Source organism: Bufo gargarizans, chromosome 1 (genome assembly GCF_014858855.1).
Source record: "Bufo gargarizans isolate SCDJY-AF-19 chromosome 1, ASM1485885v1, whole genome shotgun sequence".
In the NCBI taxonomy this organism is placed as follows: Eukaryota; Metazoa; Chordata; class Amphibia; order Anura; family Bufonidae; genus Bufo; species Bufo gargarizans.
The window spans coordinates 57,842,894-57,867,089 of NC_058080.1; the positions used below are offsets into that span (position 1 = coordinate 57,842,894).

At 43.6% G+C, this 24,196-nt stretch overlaps 1 protein-coding gene across 1 annotated transcript in view; it reads left to right on the forward strand.

The window, feature by feature from the left end:
* The window catches only part of NSD2 (nuclear receptor binding SET domain protein 2), an 86,876-nt gene that overhangs the window by 60,168 nt on the left and 2,512 nt on the right, over window positions 1-24,196 (forward strand). The window contains 11 exon segments of the mRNA XM_044295486.1: window positions 1,305-1,400; window positions 2,804-2,927; window positions 4,826-5,026; window positions 5,131-5,310; window positions 9,340-9,496; window positions 10,325-10,530; window positions 15,276-15,379; window positions 15,460-15,729; window positions 16,149-16,265; window positions 18,345-18,486; window positions 22,013-22,119. Of these exon segments, the coding sequence (XP_044151421.1) occupies window positions 1,305-1,400; window positions 2,804-2,927; window positions 4,826-5,026; window positions 5,131-5,310; window positions 9,340-9,496; window positions 10,325-10,530; window positions 15,276-15,379; window positions 15,460-15,729; window positions 16,149-16,265; window positions 18,345-18,486; window positions 22,013-22,119 (1,704 nt within the window).

Here is a 24,196-nt window from a genome sequence, read left to right on the forward strand (position 1 = left end):
ATTTGTTTTTTAATTGCATTGTACTCATTTTGAGCCAAATTTTCAATTGCTCTTTTAAAAATTTTGAACCACTGTCCTTTTGCAGATCTAGTAGCAGGATCTGAATTTTCACTCTGTTCTGTCCGGCATCTCAGCTGACAGGCTCCTGATCTCTGACTGTATAAACGCTCATTATAGCTCAGTTCTTATCTTACTGATAAGGATGTGGCTTAAATACGTGTTTATTACGTTTATACAATAAAAATGATCCGATTTTTAAAACAAATACGTGTTTATGACCTTTTATAGTAATTTAGGGATAAAGGGGCACATTTTATTAAGACCGGTGTTTTAGACTGGCGGTGGTTCTGCCGGAGTTATGTAGAGGTGCTGGCCTCTCCATAACTTCGGTGGAGCCACTGCCGCTTCTAAATGTAGGACCGCTTCCTTGGTGGCTTACATTTAGACCTTTTTTCTACGCTTAAAATCGGAGCCCACCACACCCACTTTTTTTAGCTCTGGTGTGAGTGGACAAAAGTGGCAGCAATCTGCGAGAGAGATACGCCTAATAGGTGTATTTCTGCTTAATAAATGACCCCAAAGGTTATTAAATGATTGCACAAAGTGAAAGTAAAAAGTACAATTCACAGAGCTAGAAGTTTACCATTTGTGACAAAATGGCTCAATATTTTTAATAAAGACTAATTTAAAAAAAATTTTTTAGCCCCAAATGAGTAAAAATGCAATCGTAAAAAAAAAAAAAATAATACCCCAGAAGGTGTACATAGCCTTTAAATACTGTTCCATTCAGTTCTGTAGGGCTGCTGGAGAGGACCAAGCACTTGTGCTCCATTATCTTTGACAGCCCCATAGAGTTGAATGCATGTCTGCCCCTTCATTCAGATGGGGAGCTCAGGCCTCCCGTTCTCATGATTGGTTGGGGTTCCACGGTCTGACACCTTACCTAATGCTTCAGGACCAGTGCTTCACATGCTTTGGTGGGGCATGTAATTATTATGATTGTTGTTTTCTTTTTTGATTATCTCATTGAGCACCGCTTGTATAGAACTCAGAACGCCATAATGGTAAATGAAAAACATTCTTGCCTTCCTCTTCTTGGTGCACCCGACCTGTGGCTGCACGAACCTCTGCGCAGCGCCATAAAAAAAGGCATACAAGATGAACACCTTTTTATCATCCATGTAAAACTACATGTGGCTGTTTGCTAAGGGGACGAGCCCGGATCACGAATATAGAAAGTGTTCCCATAAAGCTGACGGCCTCGATCCAATGCTGTTCTAAAGTGGAACCTGCTTCTATCATAGGTGTCTGATGAGAGGTCAGAGTCGCCTTCAGAGAGCGCGGATGAATCGTTGCTGTGCAAAAAGTCCGAAAGAGCAAAGAAGGAACTCGTGTGTCTGGTAATACATGACCGCTATATGTTTCACTGCCCTCAGTTAACATTAGGTGTCCTTGTCTCTTCTGAGGGGCCGTTCAGTGGATGTAACGACAAGATCTCACTTTGGGTCAAGTCATGAGGATAAAAATATATTTTTCTGGTGATGCGTACAATCAGTTTCCTCATCTTCAGTCTTCACTTGCCTCAGGGACAGGCTAACATATGTACTGGGGGTTTATCGTTTTCCCGGTATAAAAGTGGCCTTAAGTTTTCCCCAAATTAGTTATCTCCTATCTGTTGCACTCCAGACTACAACCCCCAGCATGCTGGAGGACCACAATTTGAAGACTACTATAAATCTGTGATTTTTGGCCCAAATCTTTGTATTTGAGGCTATATACACCTTTGGTGCCATTTTTCATTATTGCACTGTACTCATTTTAAGCAAAAAAAACAATTTTTTTCAATTTGTAAAATGATGAGCTGTTTTCCCTGCACAGCTTTGAGTTTATCTAGTAGCTGGTTCTGAATTATCTTTCTTTTCAGTCAGGCAGCTCACCTGACGGGCTCCTAAACTCTGACCTTATAAACACTCATTATAGCTCAACTTGTATCTTACTGATTAGACTGTGGCTTAAATAAGTGTTTATGACCTCTAGTAATTTAGAGAGAAGGTTTAGGCTACTTTCACATCTGCGCTTTTCCTTTCCAGTATTGAGTTCCGTCATACGATCTCGATACCGGAGGAAAACGCTTCAGTTTTGTCTCCATTCATTGTCAATGGGGACAGAGCGGAACGGGGTGCACCAGAATGCGTTCCATTTGGTTGCCTTCCCATGCCGGCCAGAAAAACGCTGCAAGCAGCGTTTTTCAGTGCGTCATGGGATGCGGAGCAAGACTGATCCCGTATGAAACACAATGTAAGTCAATGGTGCCGGGTCAGTTTTCTCAGTCACAAAAAAAAAAACTGATCCGTCCCCCATTGACTTACAATGGTTTTAGTGCCGGATCCGTCAGGGCTATTTTAGAGATAATACAACCGGATCTGTTCATAACTGGATGCAACCAGTTGTATTATCCTAATGGAACCGTTTTTGCTGATCCATGACGGATCCAGCAAAAACACAGATGTGAAAGTAGCCTTATTAGATGACCGGCACAAAGTGAACACAGTTCACCCTAGGCATCCTCAAACTGCGGCCCTCCAGCTGTTGTAAAACTACAACTCCCACAATGCCCTGCTGTAGGCTGCTGATAACTGTAGGCTGTTCGGGCATGCTGGGAGTTGTAGTTTTGCAACAGCTGGAGGGCCGCAGTTTGAGGATGCTTGCTTTAACCTGAATATCCTACTTTACTGTAGTCATCTAATTTGAGCAGATTGTGTTTTTAGTTTTTTTACATGATTCTACCTTGTGTGTTTTCCAGCTCTGTGAAAAAGCAGGGGATCTGCTGTTGTGTGAAGGCCTGTGCTGCTCTGCTTTCCATTTATCGTGTCTTGGACTCTCAGAAAGGCCAAATGGCCCTTTTCAATGTGAAGAATGCACATCAGGTAGGAGGCCAGAGATAAATGGTCCACAGCAAACGCATTCAGCGCCGAGATCCTAATTAAAAGTAGAAAAATTTAGTTTTTTATGATTTCATAGTGGTTCATTGCAAAACCTTGGATGGTTGCATAGATTTAAAGGGACCCCTTGCACTAAACCAAGATAACTTATACTCGTCTAATTTTCATCTCCTCGTGCGATCTGTTCACTTCTGGGTTTCCCATCAGAATCATGGGCAGGCTGTGTGACTGTTGGTCATATACATGTATACCTCTGGGTCATTTTAGTGGCGTGAAATAAAGGACAATTGAAGGCTGCAGTTGGTCTGATTAGCTCTACTTCACCTGCACAGTGCTCTGCAGCAGAGATACCGTGCTAGCAGTGCTTATGCATCCACAGAGGTGCCGAAACAACATTGACAGTTCTGGGACTGATACAGGTGATGAAAACGCATTTGGGTGACCACCTAAGTGGTGTGCATAAGGTGGATGCAACATGGAACCAATGGCAACAGAATTTCAAAGCAAAGAACTTATCTCCTTATCCTGTGGATAGAAGATAAGTATCTGGTTGGTGGGGTCTGACCTCTCCTTTCAGGTCTGTGGCTCTGCCGATGCTCTGTACGGTTTTCATTGGTAGACCCGTATTGAGTTGAATAAACGGTAGTGCACATGCATGACTGCCACATCATTCCCTTCCAGTTTCTCCTCATTCTTGTGATTGGTGGGAGTCCCAAACTGTTGAGGCTCCATCGATCAGACACTTATCTTCTATCCTGTGGATTGGGGATAAGTAGTTGAGGTGGGGCAACCTCTTTAAAGTTATGCATACATCATATTAGACCAATTGAACAAAATTGCTAAACCTTTTTATAATGGATAAGATGCTGGCTGCCACTAGAGGGGGCTGACTGCATACAGTCTATTTACATTGGACTATTCAGTAACACAGTGAAAGGGTACCTGTCATTGGAAAAAGAAAAAAAAAAAGCGCCATAGTGAAAGAAGTCAGACGTTTTGATCTTTGGGGATCCCTGTGCTGAGACCCAGCAACCGCTTAGCTCTGCTAAGCACTTGTGCCTCTTTGTTTCTGATCGGCCCTCCAAGCGAGCAGTGTAAAGTTTCAAAGAAAGTCCGTAGACATAGGCTGCTGTGATGGACCCTGGAGTTCTCTGAAAATATTCTATTATTGGGGCCTTCGTGGTTATATCCAAAAACTGGCCATGTGCTATTAATACACAGGCTAATTTACTACCATATTGTAGATATTTTCAAGTACGGTTTGTAGATCAAAAAAACATCTATAATGAAATTAAAAATTCCATTTAGGATTGAGATATGTATAATTTTTATTATTTTCCCCAAATTTTTTTACAAGCCTCATAGCATAAATTATGTTCATATTTGGTATCTTCACAACCAATAAATTTATAGCATCATTTTTGCCAAAATAATACATACACTTGTCCAACAAAAAACAAAGCCTCATTCGATTCGAATTCCTAATGACTGCAGAGCAAAGAGAGAAACGTTCTGGTCTTCAATGTCAGAATTAGGCTTCATGCACACGACTGTATGTATTTTGCGGTCCACAAAAAATACAGATGCCGTCCGTGTGCATTTCATATTTCGCAGAACGGAACAGCTGGCCCCTGATAGAACAGTACTATGCTTGACCTTAATGCAGACAAAATAGGACATGTTCTACTTTTTTGCGGAACAAATATACGGACATACGGAAATGGAATGCACACGGAGTAACTTCGTTTTTTTTTTTTTTTTTTTTTTGCGGACCCATTGAAATGAATGGTGCCGCAGAAGAAACGGAAAGAAAATGCATTCATGTGAATGAGCTCTTCGCCCAATCCTCAAGGAGTCTTTTTTTTGTCAACTTTCCCTTGCAGGCATCCATTCATGTTTTGTATGCAAAGATAAGGATGCAGATGTGAAGCGCTGCAGTGCATCTAACTGTGGCAAATTTTACCATGAGTCCTGTTTACGCCAGTATCCGAATGCAACATTTGATGGGAAGGGATTCCGATGCCCGCTCCATCACTGTGCCAGCTGCCTTATTCCTAGCCATTCAAATGCCAGGACAGTCAAGGGTAGGTATATACCCTTCCTCTTCACGAAGCTACAAGCAGTCTGTGCCGTATACAGGCTCGTAGGGCTGTATCTGATAGTGAAAGTTGTTTTTGATGTTTTGTAGGTAAATTGATAAGATGTGTGCGCTGTCCAGTTGCTTACCATGGAGGAGACACTTGTGTATCTGCAGGATGCACATTGCTCAGTCCTTCCAGCATCATCTGTTCTGCTCACTTTGTTGCGGTGAAGGGCAAGAGCAACCATGCCCATGTCAACGTGTGCTGGTGTTTTGTGTGCTCCAAAGGTATGTTATAGTTTTTTTTTGTTTTTGTTTTTTTTATATTCATTTTTTAAAATAATTTTATGAAACTATTTATATTTAGGTCTCCTTGAAAATGCAAACCGATATCCACAATTGTGACATGCTACGAGCTGCTACATGCCATGGATGAAATGGTTTTGCATGTTTTAGGCTAAGGCTACTTTCACACTGGTATATCTGGGTCCACTTGTGAGATCCGTTTCAGGAATCTCACAAGCGGCCCAAAACAGATTAGTTTAGCCCCAATGCATTCTGAATGGATAAGGATACGTTCAGAATGCATCAGTTTGCCTCCGTTCAGCCTCCATTCCGCCCTGGAGGCGAACACCAAAACGCTGCTTGCAGTGTTTTGGTGTCCGCCTGACGGTGTGGAGCCAAACGGATCCGTCCTGACTTACAATGTAAGTCAATGGGGACGGATCCGTTTTCACTGACACAATATAATGCAATTGAAAACGGATCCGCCTCCTATTGACTTTCAATGTAAGTCAAAAAGGATCCGTTTGCATTTATTTTTTTTGTTCATGGTAATGCAAACGGATCCGTTCTGAATGGATACAATTGTTTGCATTATAGGTGCGGATCAGTCTGTGCAGATACCAGACGGATCCGCACCTAACGCAGGTGTGAAAGTGGCCTAAGGCTACGCAGCAGTCCTGGTCGGACACCTGTCAAACGTCCAAAGATCGCTGTGTAGAAGCGGAGCCATTGAACAGTGTGGGGTCCCTGCGGGGATTGCAGCAGCTTGCGAGTCTTTATGGGACCACAGTCAGTTCAGTGGCTGTACTGCCATACAGCGCAATGAGCGTCACTGACGAGATCGCCATGTAGCCCCAGACTTAGGCCTCATGCACACGACAGTTTTTTTTTAACGGTCCGTGATCCGTGACCGTTTTTTCGTCCGTGGGTCTTCCTTGATTTTTGGAGGATCCACGGACGTTCAGACATCGCAGCAGCAAGCAGGTAAGTATGAATCTTCTACTGTTGTAATATTGCTAAGTAACCATGGCAACCAGGGCTGCAGTAGCTTCCTGGTTGCCATGGTTACCGATCGGAGCCCCAGCGATTAAACTGGGACTCCGATCGGAACTCCGCTGCCACCAATGATGGGGGGGGGGGGGGGAGAATGGGAGGCCGCACACTGCCACCAATGTTGTTACTGCTATAGAGGGAGGGGGAGCCGATGGTGGTTGGCACACTGTGCCACCAACGATTTATTACAATAAAGGGAGGGAGGGGGGGGCGATGGTGGGGGCACACTGTGCCACCAACGATTTATTACAATAGAGGGGGGGGGGGGGGCGATGGTGGGCGCACACTGTGCCACCAACGATATTCAAACTGGGGAGGGGGGGGTCTGCCCCCTGCTGCCTGGCAGCCCTGATCTCTTACAGGGGAATATGATAGTACAATTAACCCCTTTAGGTGCCGCACCTGAAGGGGTTAATTGTGCTATCATATCCCCCTGTAAGAGATCGGGTGCTGCCAGGCAGCAGGGGGCAGTCTTGTACAAAGTTTGCAGTGTATTCTAACTAGAAGCGTCCCCATCACCATGGGAACGCCTCTGTGTTAGAATATACTGTCGGAAATGAGTTTTCACGAAGTGAAAACTTAGATCAGAAAAATCTTTTATGCAGACGGATCTTCGGATCCGTCTGTATGAAAGCAACCTACGGCCACGGATCACGGACACGGATGCCAATCTTGTGTGCATCCGTGTTCTTTCACGGACCCATTGACTTGAATGGGTCCGTGAACCGTTGTCCGTCAAAAAAATAGGACAGGTCATATTTTTTTGACGGACAGGATACACGGATCACGGCCTCAGCTGCAAAACGGTGCATTTTCCGATTTTTCCACGGACCCATTGAAAGTCAATGGGTCCACGAAAAAAAACGGAAAACGGCACAACGGCCACGGATGCACACAACGGTCGTGTGCATGAGGCCTTATACTGCTCTGCCACAGTAATGACCTGGATATTGAAGTCTGTACTGCGTGGGAGTCTGAACATAGTGCTATCCCATGCTCCTATTTTGTAATGACTATTAGAATTAACATATGAATTTTGACTATGTTGCCTGTAGCTTATAAGAACATGATTTATTTATTAATTTCAGCACAGCATGCAGCACCCTCTGTTTACAAGGAGAAAACAATTTCTCTAGGTGAGGGGGGCCGACAATAGGGTGAATCTCAGTAAAACAGGATTAATTGACTTTCTTATAATTGCAGGGTGTATTTGCAAATTTATCATCTTATTTTCTACACATTTGGCTCTATGCCACCACTGATGGTTGGTGACGGTGGTCGGTTAGACCAGACCTTCCATCACTGCTTTCCAGTGCAGAAAAAAACTTCATACCTCCTGCTAGGACTCGTTTTTAAAGCTAACAGGTTTATACAAGCCGTTTAAGGCTGCTTTCACATTTGCGTTTTTTGCCTGATCTGGAAGGGATCAGCAAAAACGTTTCCGTTACTGATAATACAACCATCTGCATCCGTTATGAACGGATCCGGTTGTATTATGTTTAACATAGCCAAGACGGATCCGTCATGAACCCCATTGAAAGTCAATAGGGGACGGATCCTTTTTTTCTTTCAAAATGATTTTTATTGAGGTTTTTCAGGATATTTTACAAACCTAAACATCTTTCCAGGTGAAAACATCACTACAAGGAATTTTCTATTGTTGCAGATTGTGTCAGAGAAAACTGATCCGTCCCTATTGACTTGCATTGCGGGTCATGCCCGATCTGTTTTGCTCCGCATCCCAGGATGGAAATAAAACAGTAGCACGCTGCGGTTTGCTTTCCAGTATGAGAACGGAACGGAATGCATTTTGGAGCATTCCGTTCTGTTTAGTTTTGTCCCTAGTAACAATGAATGAGGACAACAAAACTGAAGCGTTTTTCTCTGGTATTGAGATCCTTTGCCGGATCTCAATACCGGAAAATGTAAACGCTAGTGGGAAAGTAGCCTAAAGTTTTTTGTTTTTTTTTCAAGATTTCAATATCAATAAGGCATCCTCAGTGTAGGTCATCAATATCCTGGCACCCCGATCAGTCAGCTGTTGGAAGGGGCTGAGGCATGAGTGCTGTGGCCTCTTCCTCGGGCTATAACCTCATGTCCATCAGGTCACATGGGTTTTGTGCAGCTAAGTTGAGTTGCAATACCAAGAATAGCCACTGTAATACGTACGGCACTGTGCTTGGAATGAGACTTCAGTTACCTTGGCCCCTTTCAACAGCAGGGATGTCAGAAGTCAGGCCCTCAATCAGTCAATATTTGACTCCCAAAAAGTCCCTTTTCAGGGTATGTTTAGATGTTAAAATACGCAGTGGAAAAACTCAATGTATATTGGCCGTATAATCTGGCAGAAATCTGTGGCTGACCCTGCCACAGTTTTGCAGTTTGCATGCTATGGATTTAGTCCCAAACAATGGGCTAATGCACATTTCATTAGGATGCTGTTGTGTAGCATCGAAATGGAGCAAACTGCATCAGACACCAAAATCATTGTAAGTCAATGGGTCATGGATCCGTTTTTATCAGATGTGGAAAAAAAAAAAAAAACTGATCCGGTATCGTTGCCTTACATTGATTTTTCTGCCAGATCCCGTTTGTCCCTTTTTCGTAGACCGGACACAACCACAGCTTGCAGCGGTTTTATGTCCAGTGAAAAAACGCAGCAAAATGGTATGAAATGCATCCTGATCAGTTTTGTCCCCATTGACAATGAAAAGGGCCAAACTGAACCGTTTTGGCCAGGTTTTAGGATCCTCTGCCGGGTCTCAATACCGGAATGCCTTGTGCTTGCCCACAGTAGGGACACAGCAGGCACTGGCAACACTACATACAAACAGCATTTTCTGTGTCTGCCGCTGGGCAGAGGAGTAGTGCAGAGGCGCAGTTTAGGCCACAGAAACATTACAAGTAATGGAATGGTAATTTTAGAAAATGCTGAAACTTCTGTAATGTAGCTGCCTCCTTTTTTGTTTTTTCCTTCAGGTGGAAGTCTGCTGTGCTGCGAATCCTGCCCTGCTGCTTTTCATCCTGACTGCTTGAATATTGAAATGCCAGACGGCAGCTGGTTTTGCAATGACTGTAGAGCAGGGAAGAAGCCGCGATATCAGGACATTATTTGGGTGAAACTAGGCAACTACAGGTGTGAATGTGCAATCCTCCAGTGTCCAGTAAAAAAGGAGCGTCAAAGGGGTTTTCCCCAAGATATTTTTATGGATAACCTCTCCTCAGGATAGGTCATCAATATCAGATCGGTGGGGGTCGGACACCCGGAGCCCCCGACGATCAGCTGGTTGAAGAGAAGACCACACTCTACATCGAAGCGGTGAGCAGGTGTAATTACAAGAAGCCGTCCTATTCACTTCAATGGGACGGCTCCTTCCTATACACTCTGCATCCAGCTGAAAGGGCGGGGGTGCCGAGTGTCAGACCCCCCCGTCGACCTGATATCTATGTCCAATCCTGATGATGGGTCATCAATAAAAATGTTGAGAAAACCCCTTTAATGTTAATATGCAACAGCCACCAAGGTAAATGGCTTCTCCAGGCTTTTTTAGAAGAAGTACAGATGTGTTCTCAAGTCTTCCTTCCTTTAGCTGCATTTATGCATATGTATATACGTATATGAAGCTGAATAGGAAGACCCCGGAACGGTTCTGGTCAGGACACTTCTGACTGCAGCACGACGGACAGTACTGAGGAAACTAACTTTCTTCCGCAGGTGAGAAGATTCATTGATTTTCTTAAAAAGCTTGGAGAACCCCTTAAAACACTGAATGGAAGTGATAAAAACTGCAAAATTGATAAAAATCAAACTGTTATTTGGACAACCATTCATTTGGATGTGCTCCCTCTCATAGCTTGTCTCCCCTACAGAGTTACCTGAGCAATTTTCTAATGTAGGTCAGGTTCCCTTACTGTCTAGAAGTTTCCATAGCTCCTTTATGGAATTGCCTTTTCTTTCACGTAGATGGTGGCCTGCAGAAGTACGTCACCCGAAAAACATCCCTCCAAATATCCAAAAAATGAAACATGAAATTGGAGAGTTCCCAGTTTACTTTTTTGGCTCCAAAGACTATTACTGGACGCACCATGCGCGGATATTTCCGTACATGGAGGGGGATCGTGGCAGCAAACATCATGGAGTTAAAGCCATCGGCAAAGTCTTCAAAAATGGTGAGTTTTAAAAAGGGGCTAAATCCAGTGCACAAATCTGGTAATGCGCTGTACATTGTTGCCATCTCCCCCTTTTGGCATCTGCACCAAAAATCTGCAACAAATCTACCATATATAAACATAGCCTAAGTGTATGAGAGCTCTGTTATTTCTCGCTACTCATCGGGGGACACAGAACCATGGGATATAGTTGTTGCCTGTAGGAGGTGGACACTAAGCTAAAGAGTGTTCGCTCCTCCTATCAGCTTTATCCCGCCCTGCATATGGGGACTTGGGTAAGTATTATCCCTCACTCTGCTTCCCAAGGAATCAAATAGGAAGGCATGCTGACTATTGCCATCACACTAGATTGACCTCATTGGATTTGTTAAGCCAACATCCTCTATCTCTTGGTCGATTCTCCATGTCGTCTTCCTCTTACCCTGGGTTCACACCTGAGCGTTTTCGCGCTGTAAAACGCTCAACACGTGAAAACCAATGCTTCCCTATGGCCCTGGTTCACACTTGAGCGTTTTACAGCGCGTTTGAACGCGCTGGAAAACGCCCGACGCATAAACAAGTTCTTGAGCTTTTTTTTGGGCGTTTGTCGCGCGTTTTGGCCCATAGACTCATTGGACAACACTGCAGTCAATCACACAAACGCGCGTTTACTATTGCAAAAAACGCGCATAAAAACGCGCGTCTCAGAAACGATTAGGTGTGAACCCAGGGTTAGAGACAACGTTCTCTCTCAGAGACCCGTTTAACCCCTTAAGGACTCAGCCAATCTGACCAGTGTCACTGTAAGTGCTGATAACTTTAAAACGCTTTGACTTATCTAGGCCATTCTGAGATTGTTTTTTCGTCATATATTGTACTTCATGACACTGGTAAAATGAAGTAAAAAAAAAAAAACATTTTATTTATAAAAAAAATTGCAAATTTACCAAAAATTTGTAAAAAAAAATATAATAGCAAATTTCCAAGTTTAAATTTCTCTACTTCTATAATACATAGTAATACCTCCAAAAATAGTTATTATTTTACATTCCCCATATGTCTACTTCATGTTTGGATCATTTTGGGAATATTTTATTTTTTGAGGATGTTACCAGGCTTAGAAGTTTTGGAAGCAAATCTTGAAATTTTTCTGAAATTTTCAAAAACCCAATTCTTAGGGAACAGTTTTACGAGGCTTACATAATAGAAATCACCCAAAAATGACCCCTTTCTATAAACTACACCCCTCAAGGTATTCAAAATAGATTTTACAAACTTTGTTAACCCTTTAGGTGTTCCACAAGAATTTATGGAAAATAGATATACAATTTCAAAATTTCACTTTTTGGGCATATTTTCCATTTTAATAATTTTTTTCCAGTTACAAAGCAAGGGTTAACAGCCAAACCAAACTCAATATTTATGGCCCTGATTCTGTAGTTTACAGAAACACCCCAATATGTGGTCGTAAACTACTGTACGGGCACACGCCAGGGCGCAGAAGGAAAGGAATGCCATACGGTTTTTGGAAGGCAGATTTTGCTGGACTGTTTTTTTTGACACCATGTCCCATTTGAAGCCCCCCTGATGCACCCCTAGAGTAGAAACTCCCAAAAAGTGACCCCATTTTAGAAACTACGGGATAGGGTGGCAGTATTGTTGGTACTAGTTTAGGGTACATATGATTTTTGGTTGCTCTATATTACAATTTTTGTAAAGCAAGGTAACAAGACATAGCAGTTTTGGCACCGTTTTAATTTTTTGTTATTTACAACATTCATCTGACAGTTTAGATCATGTGATATTTTTATAGACCAGATTGTCACGAATGCGGCGATACCTAATATGTATACTTTTTTTTTTTACACAATGATTTCTTTTTTGAAACAAAAAAAAATTATGTTTTAGTGTTTCCATAGTCTGAGAGACATAATTTTTTTGGGGCGATTACCTTGGGTAGGGTATGATTTTTGCGGGATGAGGTGACTGTTTTATTGTCACTATTTTGGGGTGCGTGTGACTTTTTGATCCCGTGCTATTACACTTTTTGTGATGTAAGGTGACAAAAAATGGCTTTTTTTTTACACCGTTTTTATTTTTTTACGGTATTCATCTGAGGGGTTAGGTCATGTGATATTTTTATAGAGCAAGTTATTACGGACGCTGCGATACATAAATAAAAAAAAAGTATACATATTAGGTATCGCCGCGTCCGTTTCGACCGGCTCAATAAACATATCACATGACCTAACCCCTCAGATGAACACCGTAAAAAATAAAAACTGTACTAAATAAAAAAATAATTGTCACCTTACATCACAAAAAGTACAACAGCAAGCGATCAAAAAGGCGTTTGCCCACCAAAATAGTACCAATCTAACCGTCGCCTCATCCCGCAAAAAATGAGCCCCTACCTAAGGGAAAATAGTTTGTTCAGTGACACTCTTCCATATACCTACCCAGTTGTGATAAAATTGTTATTTCAGTGAGTTTTTCCACTGTTTTTAAGGAAAAAAGATTTCCAAGTCCTATGCCAGATTTGGGCTGAAGCAGGTTTTCTGGCCTTCATCGTGGTCCTCACCACTCAATCAGAAAAAAATGTTTTAACCCCAGAATATGGAGACACAAAATTTTTGTTTCAAAAATTATATTATTGTGTAAAACTTACCTAATATGTATACTTTTTTTTATTTATGTAAGTTTTACACAATAATATTTTTGAAACAAAAATTTTGTGTCTCCATATTCTGAGCCATAGTTTTTTTTATTTTTTTGGGCGATTGTCCCAGGTAGGGGCTCATTTTTTGCGGGATGAGGCGACGGTTAGATTGGTACTATTTTGGTGGGCAAACGCCTTTTTGATCGCTTGCTGTTGTACTTTTTGTGATGTAAGGTGACAATTATTTTTTTATTTAGTACAGTTTTTATTTTTTACGGTGTTCATCTGAGGGGTTAGGTCATGTGATATGTTTATTGAGCCGGTCGAAACGGACGCGGCGATACCTAATATGTATACTTTTTTATTTATTTATGTATCGCAGCGTCCGTAATAACTTGCTCTATAAAAATATCACATGACCTAACCCCTCAGATGAATACCGTAAAAAAATAAAAACGGTGTAAAAAAAAAAGCCATTTTTTGTCACCTTACATCACAAAAAGTGTAATAGCACGGGATCAAAAAGTCACACGCACCCCAAAATAGTGACAATAAAACAGTCACCTCATCCCGCAAAAATCATACCCTACCCAAGGTAATCGCCCCCAAAAAATTATGTCTCTCAGACTATGGAAACACTAAGGGTACTTTCACACTTGCGGCAGGACGGATCCGACATGCTGTTCACCATGTCGGATCCGTCCTGCGGCTATTTCGCCGTGCCCGCGGACCGCCGCTCCGTCCCCATTGACTATAATGGGGACGGGGGCGGAGCTCCGGCGCAGCACGGCGCTGCACGGAGAAAGGCCGCCGGACTAAAATTACTGCATGTCAGGCTTTTTAGTCCGGCGGCTTTCTCCGTGCACCGCCGTGCTGCGCCGGAGCTCCGCCCCCGTCCCCATTGTAGTCAATGGGGACGGAGCGGCGGTCCGCAGGCACGGCGAAATAGCCGCAGGACGGATCCGACATGGTGAACAGCATGTCGGATCCGTCCTGCCGCAAGTGTGAAACTAGCCTAAAACATAATTTTTTTTTGTTTCAAAAAAGAAATCATTGTGTAAATATTTTTAGTCATCATTAATAAAAGTGACGTATTAAGGGAAAATAGTTTGTTCAGTGACACTCTTGCTTTGGTGTGAGGAGCATCTCCTACCACCACTTTGGTTCTGTCCTGTTTGCAACACGGTCTGAATGTAGACCCAGACCTTGGACAGGAGTTTGTCCTTTCTATTGTCTTTTAACGTCCATTGGTCTTAAAAGCACCAGTTAAAACCTGTCTTCAAATGTCAGCCCATCCTGCTCCCCAAGTTGTCCTCCCACTCCATCATGGGAACTTAGTCCTCGACTCTCTTCAAGCGGCCCCAAGGAGTTTTCTCTTCGTCTTCATGGCCATCATCAGACAAGTGTTGGAATTGCAGATTCTTCCTGGTCCTTCACCAGGATAAGGCAGAACTGCCCAGTACCTTCTTTTCTTCCAAAGGTTGTTTCTCCCTTTGATCTAAACAAGGACAATGTTCTTCCTTCCTTTTTGCTCCTCTCCGCCCCATCCTAGGGAACGATCTGTCCATCATCTGGATTCTGTCCTTGCATCCTGTGTCTGTTTGTCTTCCACCTCCCAGATCCTTGTTTATTATTCCTGACAGTCGGTGCAAGGGTTTGGCGGCCTCAAAGGTCACTATTGCCTACTGGATTAGAAAAAAAAAGTTGCATGTGAAACTTCCCTCAGGGTGGGGGTTTCCTCATTTCATAAAGTGATGGTTTATAACTAGGATATGCTATTTATGATTGGTAAGGTCCAGCATCTGGAACCCCTGCAATTCCTGAACACGAAGGGGTGACGGCGCTAGTGTAGCAAAGTTTTCCCTGCACATTGGGGCTTGAATAGAGAAGAGTTGCTTTCTCTGTGCAACAGGTGGTTGAGCGGCACTATGCAGGACAAAATCGGTGACAGGGACGTGCAAAATTAGCACGGCAGCCTCTCCATCCTCAGGATCATTGGGGGTTTGCTGCTACTTGGTCTGTGGTTGTTAACATTTTACCTATGACAGAATAATTTATTTATTATACTCATTTCTCAATAAATTCTCCTTTTCTTTCCCCCCTGAAGCTTTGCAAGAAGCCGAAGAACGGTTTATTGAGCTTCAGTCACTGCGAAAAGCAAAGGAAACTCAGGAAAATGAAAAAAAGCCTCCACCTTATAAACACATAAAGGTATTTTGTATGAGATTTCCACTCCTCTCGCGACTGCAAAGGTTTTTATTCATCCTAATCTAGGTTTTGTTTTCACTTAGGTGAACAAACCCTACGGGAGAGTTCAAGTTTACACTGCTGATATATCCGAAATACCCAAGTGCAATTGTAAGCCGACCAGCGACAAACCGTGCGGACTGGACTCTGAATGTCTGAATCGAATGCTAATGTACGAATGCCACCCACAAGTGTGCCCCGCTGGAGATAGGTGTCAGAATCAGAGCTTCACCAAGCGTCTGTATCCAGAGACCAAGATCATTAAAACAGAGGGAAAAGGATGGGGTCTCATTGCTACGAGAGACATAAAAAAGGTAAACTGCAGCTTCATCCGACTTCATGCAAAGGCTCAGTGGCAGCTTTAAGTTGGGCTACTCTATGGGGAAAAGTTTTGGAACAGTTTCAAGTCACAGGCAACCATTTCCCCCATACTGAGGTCACACGACGAGACCAACGCTATATTAAAAGTTGCACCTTATGTCGCTTTCACATAGTCAGCATTTGGTCAATCATTTCCATCGGTGACTGTGAGCCAAAACAAGGAATGGATCCTACGCAGAGATACGGTATAATTAAAAGATTTGCACTTGTTCTGTGTTTCTGTCCCGCACCTGGTATTGGTTCTCAATGACTGGTGAAAATGACTGACCGTGTGAAAGCGGCCTTAGTATCAGTCTTGCATGAAATACATCCTTGCTTATTGATTTGATGTGTCTCATCTGTTTTTTTGCAGGGAGAGTTTGTGAATGAATATGTAGGGGAACTTATAGATGATGAAGAGTGTATGGCAAGAATTCGCCACGCACAAGAGAACGACATCATGCACTTTTACATGCTGACCATTGACAAGGTACATAAAAGTTGTCCGTTCTACTGCAAGATTAACTCAAAAGGTTTATGTTTTAAAAACTGGATACCTACATCTAATGAAAATCAGTTTCCTAATGTAATAGGGCGAAAATGGATTTATACAGACATTGAGTTCAGTCATAAATCCGTATTAGCTATACCCCCTCTCTAAGATTGACTACTACTATGGGATTTGAACATTTAAGGCTTGGTCCACTTTGGCTTTTTATCTCCAATGCATGAACAAATTTTCTAATCTTGATCTGTCGTTTTGTGTCTACATCTCATGTGAGGAGGACCTGAGCTCTGTTGTAATAGACTGCAAACACTCTGTGTACCCGGATCCTTGTGTGTGTGTGTGTGGGTGGGACCTGACTACACTGGGTTTATTTGTAGTCTGTAACCATGCAGGCACATAGCGCTGAATGGGTGCTGTAAACGTAGCACTAGCTATTTTTTGCAGTCCCATAGTGGTGCACAAAGGCGGCCTAGCTTGTGCAGCTTACTCTACTTGCACTGCTATGGGACCACCTAAAATAGTATTCAGTTTTGGGGCTCTGCGCCCTCAGTCCTGTGCATTTTGTTGTACCAGTTGCTGGGGCTTTTGAGCAGCATTATGTATGAACTGTTTTGGGAGTGTCCGCTGCAGGTCAGTGTAAGGAAAAACAGGACAATAGCACACATGGTGAAGCACTGCAGCAATCAATAGAATCCACATGCTTTAAAGGGGTTGTCGGCTTTTTTTTTTTTTTTTACATTGATGACCTATCCTCGGGATAGGTTATCAATATCGGCTAGGTGGGGGTCCAACACCTGGCACCCCCACCAATCAGCTGTTTGAAGAGAAGTCCACGTTCCGTGCAAGCGTGGCCTTCCCTTCATTGTTTACCTGCTCACCATCGCAAATGCAGCGGAAAGCAGTGTAATTACAACTATGCATCCCTATTCACTTCTATGGGAGGGCTCCTTCCGATTCAAGTGAATACTACAGAACTGCCCCATTGAATTGAATAGGACAGCTTAGTTGTAAGTACACTTAACCGCTGCGGTTACGATGGTGAGCAGCTAAACAGTAAAGCGAAAATGAGCGCTGCTTTTTTTTTTCTTCAAACAGCTGATTGGCGGGGGTGCCAGGAGTCCTTGATTGGCAGGGGTGCCAGGAGTCCTGAGGATAGGTTATCAATATATTTTTTTTTTTTAAAAGACAACCCCGTTAATTATACTTAGGCTTTTGGAGCCGCTGCCTGCGCTCTCTCTGCTAAGGCTTGAGAAGAGTGACTCTGTTACAGGCAGGAAGAGCGATGTCCGTATAAAAAAAACACATTGATTTCAGCTCACCAATAATCACACGTGCAGATCATGATTAAGAGCCTACTGGCTTCGAAACATGTCGGTCTGATGGGAGATGTTGGAGGTCTGTGTCCACTACACTGCATTTACCTTTTGGATATGAAATAAAGACCTGCAAGATTCCATTCAACTACATGCTGGAAATTCCTCATTTGAGTAAGAGCGATGCTCCGGCCTGTACAGCGGTAAGTGTGGCCGCAGGAGAGTCAGCACTTCCATACACAGTAGTGTATGAATTCTAAAGTACCTAAACTAACCTATTTTGCTAGGAATTTAATCACATTTACAGTAGATACACTTTAAAGGGTTGTCTGGTTTGAGAAACCCGTTCTGAGATAGTGAATGGAAGAGCATTCATTCCAGACCCTCATCTATGCGCCAAAGCAGAAAGCGGCTGCAAAGAGTCTCCCACTCTGGTACCAGCATGTTCTGTGCATTACATTTACAGCCGGTTGATTCCATTGCACCTTATGTAATGTTTCATTTTTCCTGTGTTGGCGCTGCAAGGAAATTGATCACCTGCTGCCAGATTCACCAACAGATTACAGATGATCACTTGCCTATGGACAATGACACAAATCATGATTAACTTTTCATCAGGGGAACAAAACAGAAAAAAAAAAAAAAAAGGACAAAGGGAAAAGAAAAATATATGTTAAGGAGACAGATAAAGCAATTTATAATATTGGTGTTCGGGGTTATGCCTCACTGCATGGTTGTTTCAATGCAGGACCGAATCATTGATGCAGGACCTAAGGGCAACTTCTCCCGCTTTATGAATCACAGCTGTCAGCCAAACTGTGAGACCCAGAAATGGACTGTAAACGGAGACACTCGTGTCGGCCTCTTCGCTGTGCGGGACATACCTGCAGGTAATGATTCAAATCCACTTACTCTGTCAGAGAATGGTTCCTTGCTATAGGACTGGAATGTATTTGTTATATTCCCTGTGAAATAATTTTTTTTTAATTCTGGTCCCCTATTATTCCTCTTTGAATTGTATGAATATATTGTCAACTAGGTGTTACCATTCCCTTTGTCCACAGGCTGTGTATGAGCGTGTGCAGTGAAAGGTGACAGTTTCGGACTGTGTAGTGACACACTCCATTGTGAGAGTATCAAAACTTTTATTCAACTTTCTTTTAAATTGTCCCAAATGCACTAAAAATAATTATTCTATTATACTTTTTTTTAATAGATTTTGACTTTTTAGTAAAGAAATTTCCACCTAAAGTCCTGATTTCAGCTGTGCTTTATATTCACTAGTCTGGCGCATCGCTGACTTGTCAGCGGTGTGCGGAGTACGGATTGTACACTTTATGAATTGGGCTGCAGCGAACAATGCAAGGGCAGAAGCACATATTGCTGCTCCTGCCTGTGCTCCCGGAGGTTGGCTAAATGCTGGCATAGCACATGGGTACCCTATAACCATGTGCTATGCTAGGATTAGCTGAGCGGAGCAGGGTCCTGCCTCTGCCTGCTTCTTTAAAGGGGTTGTCCAGGATTGGTGATATTTGCTTAAGTGCACTGTAGTCACCTTAATTGTACATACATGCCTGCATTACCTTTATTTTCCTTTACTGATGCCCCGTTTTCTAATCTCCAAATTCTGAGCCGGAAGTGTGATTTCTCTACAAGTTAGTGACGTACCGGGCCCCTTTGTGGAGAGGGAAGCCTCTTCTGCTTCACAAGGAGCCCGGTGATGTCACCAGCACCCACAGACATTATTCAGTGCGCAGGGAGGGCAGGTAGTAGGCAGCAACAGGCTGTGCTAAGTAAGGCCCCTCTGGTCCGGTGACATCACCGCCACACAAGAATATTATGCAGAGCGCAGGGAGGGAGGTTTGTAGGAGGTAACATCAGGGATATGTAACGCCCCTCTGGTCCAGTGACGTCACCGGGCATAGTGCAGCCTTATCTATGAAGATAGAGAGAAGGGATATGCGTCAGGAGGCGGAATATCAATGAGGGGGGAGGATGCACTGAGGAGTGGAGACTGATGTGACTGACAGCCCGGGCGCCACGATGCTGCGCTGCCTTGTGGGACCCACAAGGCAGTGCGACAGGAAGTTACCGCAGATATACACAAACATATCAATATTCAGTGGGGGGCCGTAGGAGCTTTGGAGAAGTGCTAAAAATACAGGAACACAACAGGGGGACCTTGAATCAGCTAGACATGGTAAGATATCAGGTTTTTAGAAATCTATTTGATCCAGGACAACCCCTTTAAAGTGTAACTGCCATTCTATTTTTATTTGTTTAATGTACAGGGGCAGTGACCATTTTTGTAATGTACTTTAATTACTGAAATCATACATTTCTATTAGAAAAAATGGCTCTAAAGTGGCCCATTTTGAGCCTTAGCAACACTCCTCTGTCTTCTGTTTACAAACCTGTGGAGACCTGTTTAACACTGACCGTGTTATGTAAACAGAAGACAGAGGAGCGTTGCTAAGGGGTGCATCAGGGGGGGTTCAAATGTGACATGGCAAGTTAAAATTATCCCAGTGAGATCTGCCTTTCATAAACCATATGGCGCTCCTTTCCTTCTGCGCCCTGCTGTGTGCCTGTACAGCAGTTTACCACCACATGTGGGGTGTTTCTGTAAACTAAAGAATCAGGGTAATAAATATTGAGTTTTGTTTGGCTGTTAACCCTTGCTTTGTTACTGGAAAAAAAATATTATAATGGAAAATCTGCCCAAATAAGTGAAATTCTGAAATTTCATCTACAATTTCCTTTAATTCTTGTGGAACGCCTAAAGGGTTAACAAAGTTTGCAAAATCATTTTTGTATACATTGAGGGATGTAGTTTCTAGAATGGGGGTCATTTTTGGGTGGTTTCTATTATGTAAGCTTCACAAAGTGACTTCAGACCTGAACTGGTCCTTTAAAAAGTGGGTTTTGGAAATTCTCTGAAAATGTTTCAGATTTGCTTCTAAACTTCTAAGCCTTGTAACATCCCCAAAAAAAGAAAATGTCATTTACAAAATGATCCAAACATGAAGTTAGACATATGGGGAATGTAAAGTAATAACTATTTTAGGAGGTATCACTATCTGTTTTAAAAGCAGAGAAATAGAAATTTAGAAAATTGCAAATTTTTCCAAATCTTTGCTAAATTATTATTATTTTTTATAAATAAAAATGAAATATTTTTACTCAAATTTACCAATATGTGACGAGAAAACAATCTCAGAATGGCCTGGATAAGTAAAAGTGTTTTAAAGATATCACCACCTAAAGTGGTGATTTGCAAAATATGGCCTGGTCCTGAAGGTGAAAAATGGCTTGGTCCGGAAGGGGTTAAGTTATGTCATGCATGTATGCTTTTAGCTTACATAGAAACATAGAATGTGTCGGCAGATGAGAACCATTTGGCCCATCTAGTCTGCCCAATATACTGAATACTATGGATAGCCCCTGGCCCTAGCGAAGCAGGCACAACTTAAAGCGCGGTTGAAATAAAGACTTTAGGTGGAAATTAATTTAGTAAAAAGTCAAAATCGATTAATAAAATATATTAGAAAAATTATTTTTAGGGCATTTGGGACATTTTTCAAAACAGTTGAATAAAAGTTTAGTTACTCTTTAAGGGTACTTTCACACTAGCGTTATTTTTTTTTCTGGTATTAAAATCCAGTAAACGGTCTCAATACCGGGGAAAAAACGCTTCCATTTTGTCCCAATGCATTCTGAATGGAAAGCAATCCGTTCAGTGTGCATCAGGATGTCTTCCGTTCCGTTCCATTCCTTGCACGGTATTTGACAGAACAAAATTCCGGAACACTACCGCACTTGCCGGATCCGGCATTAATTTCCATTGAAATTTATTAATGCTGGATCCGTTACCAAGTGTTCCGGAAATTGCCGATCTGCACATGCGCAGTTCTTTCTAGCTTTGAAAAAATTTAATACCGGATCCGTTATTCCGGATGATAGAGGAAAGACGGATCCGGTATTTCAATGAATAAGTAACGGCTCCGGGAAAAAAAAGATATTCGTTTGCATACAGATTTACGGATCCGGCAGGCAGTTCCGGCAATGGAACTGCCTGCTGGATTCTTCTAACGCTAGCGTGAAAGTACCCTAACAAGAATAGTAAAGCAAAGTTGACATTTAGAAGAGAAATAATAGAGGAACGACAGAGTTCTAAGAAAAAGATGTTCCAGGCGTGTTGATTTATGGAGAATGCAAGTGTTGACAAAAAGGTTTTAAAAACAAAAAAACATTCTGTCTCTTGAAAACAGAGGATGAAGAAATGTTTTGGCCATTTAAGTGACACAGGCCTGATTGTTGAATGGTTAATTTGGGGGTTATTATCAAGGAATTTGTGTATGTTGTTGAGGGCGTAATGAAGGTCGTGATGGTTTATTATATTTCTTCATTTTAAAGGCTTGGAGCTAACATTCAACTATAATTTGGATTGCCTCGGGAATGAGAAGACTGTCTGCAGATGCGGAGCTCCTAATTGTAGTGGATTCCTTGGTGACCGACCAAAGGTTTGTCTTTATCGCTTCACATCTCCTGTGTATATATAGAGTATATCTGAGTGTGTGTTGTAAGGTAGGACGTGTATAGAATATAGCATGACAACCCCCAGCAGGTATAACTACATACATTGATTAAAAAAAATAATAATAAATCCCGCACCACAGAGGAGGAGTTAGAGTGGAAAGAAATGTTCTCTGTGACAGTAATGATGATGTATGGAAGTGATTACAGTATGAGAGGAAAGGACAAGTTTACAGGCGAAAACTGTACAACTGAGAGGAGGCTCTAGGACCCTGTAGAGCGCCCCTAGCCCTGGCTACAAGATGAGCTACAGCCTCTAGCCGTGGCTACAAGATGAGCTTCGGCCTCTAGCCTTGGCTACAAGATGAGCTCCGGCCTCTAGCCTTGGCTACAAGATGAGCTCCGGCCTCTAGCCGTGGCTACAAGATGAGCTCCGGCCTCTAGCCGTGGCTACAAGATGAGCTCCGGCCTCTAGCCGCGGCTACAAGATGAGCTCCGGCCTCTAGCCGCGGCTACAAGATGAGCTCCGGCCTCTAGCCGCGGCTACAAGATGAGCTCCGGCCTCTAGCCGCGGCTACAAGATGAGCTCCGGCCTCTAGCCGCGGCTACAAGATGAGCTCCGGCCTCTAGCCGCGGCTACAAGATGAGCTCCGGCCTCTAGCCGCGGCTACAAGATGAGCTCCGGCCTCTAGCCGCGGCTACAAGATGAGCTCCGGCCTCTAGCCGCGGCTACAAGATGAGCTCCGGCCTCTAGCCGCGGCTACAAGATGAGCTCCGGCCTCTAGCCGCGGCTCCAAGATGAGCTCCGGCCTCTAGCCGCGGCTCCAAGATGAGCTCCGGCCTCTAGCCGCGGCTCCAAGATGAGCTCCGGCCTCTAGCCGCGGCTCCAAGATGAGCTCCGGCCTCTAGCCGCGGCTCCAAGATGAGCTCCGGCCTCTAGCCGCGGCTCCAAGATGAGCTACGGCCTCTAGCCGCGGCTCCAAGATGAGCTACGGCCTCTAGCCGCGGCTCCAAGATGAGCTACGGCCTCTAGCCGCGGCTCCAAGATGAGCTACGGCCTCTAGCCGCGGCTCCAAGATGAGCTACGGCCTCTAGCCGCGGCTCCAAGATGAGCTACGGCCTCTAGCCGCGGCGCCAAGATGAGCTACGGCCTCTAGCCGCGGCGCCAAGATGAGCTACGGCCTCTAGCCGCGGCTCCAAGATGAGCTACGGCCTCTAGCCGCGGCTCCAAGATGAGCTACGGCCTCTAGCCGCGGCTCCAAGATGAGCTACGGCCTCTAGCCGCGGCGCCAAGATGAGCTACGGCCTCTAGCCGCGGCTCCAAGATGAGCTACGGCCTCTAGCCGCGGCTCCAAGATGAGATATGGCATACAGGTTCTGTATGGAATCCTGCGGCATGTTTGCACACAGATGTTACAGCTGGGCCTGTAGGTCCTGCACACTCGTAGGTTGGTGAAGCTGACGTCCCAGCTGGTCCCACAAATGCTGAATTGGTGATGAATCTGGTAACCGGGCAGCCAGGGAAGTGTCATCATCTGGAGGAGACATTCCTGGGAATCCCTTGCTGTGTGCGGGCGAGCATTATCCTTCTGATCTATGCCAGTTGGAAGCTCGGCCATGAGAGGCGATACGTGGCAGCAGGATGTCCTGTACATATCACTGAGCTGTTAGGGATGACCGACTGTCATATGCCATGGCTCCGCAGATCATCACACCAGCAGTTGGGTCAGTCTTAACGGTTTTGCAGCCAAATTTATTTTTACACTTTTGACAAACACAAATCATGTCATCACTCCTCTTACCAGTCACTGCATCTCATTGTCATCCCTCCCCATTTGCAACCTTCAGTGACCCAGGGAGGGGAGTGCACAAACTTTTCTTCCTGTTATCATCCCTCTTACTGATCACATCTTGATACGGCCATGCCTCCCCTGTACAACCTCCAGTGACCCGAGGGAGGGGGAATTACAGAGACCTTTCCTCATGTTATCACCCCTCTTGTCGATCACATATTGTGATCTCTTTTTATTAATTGTTTTATGCCACTTTAGTGATGAAAATAGT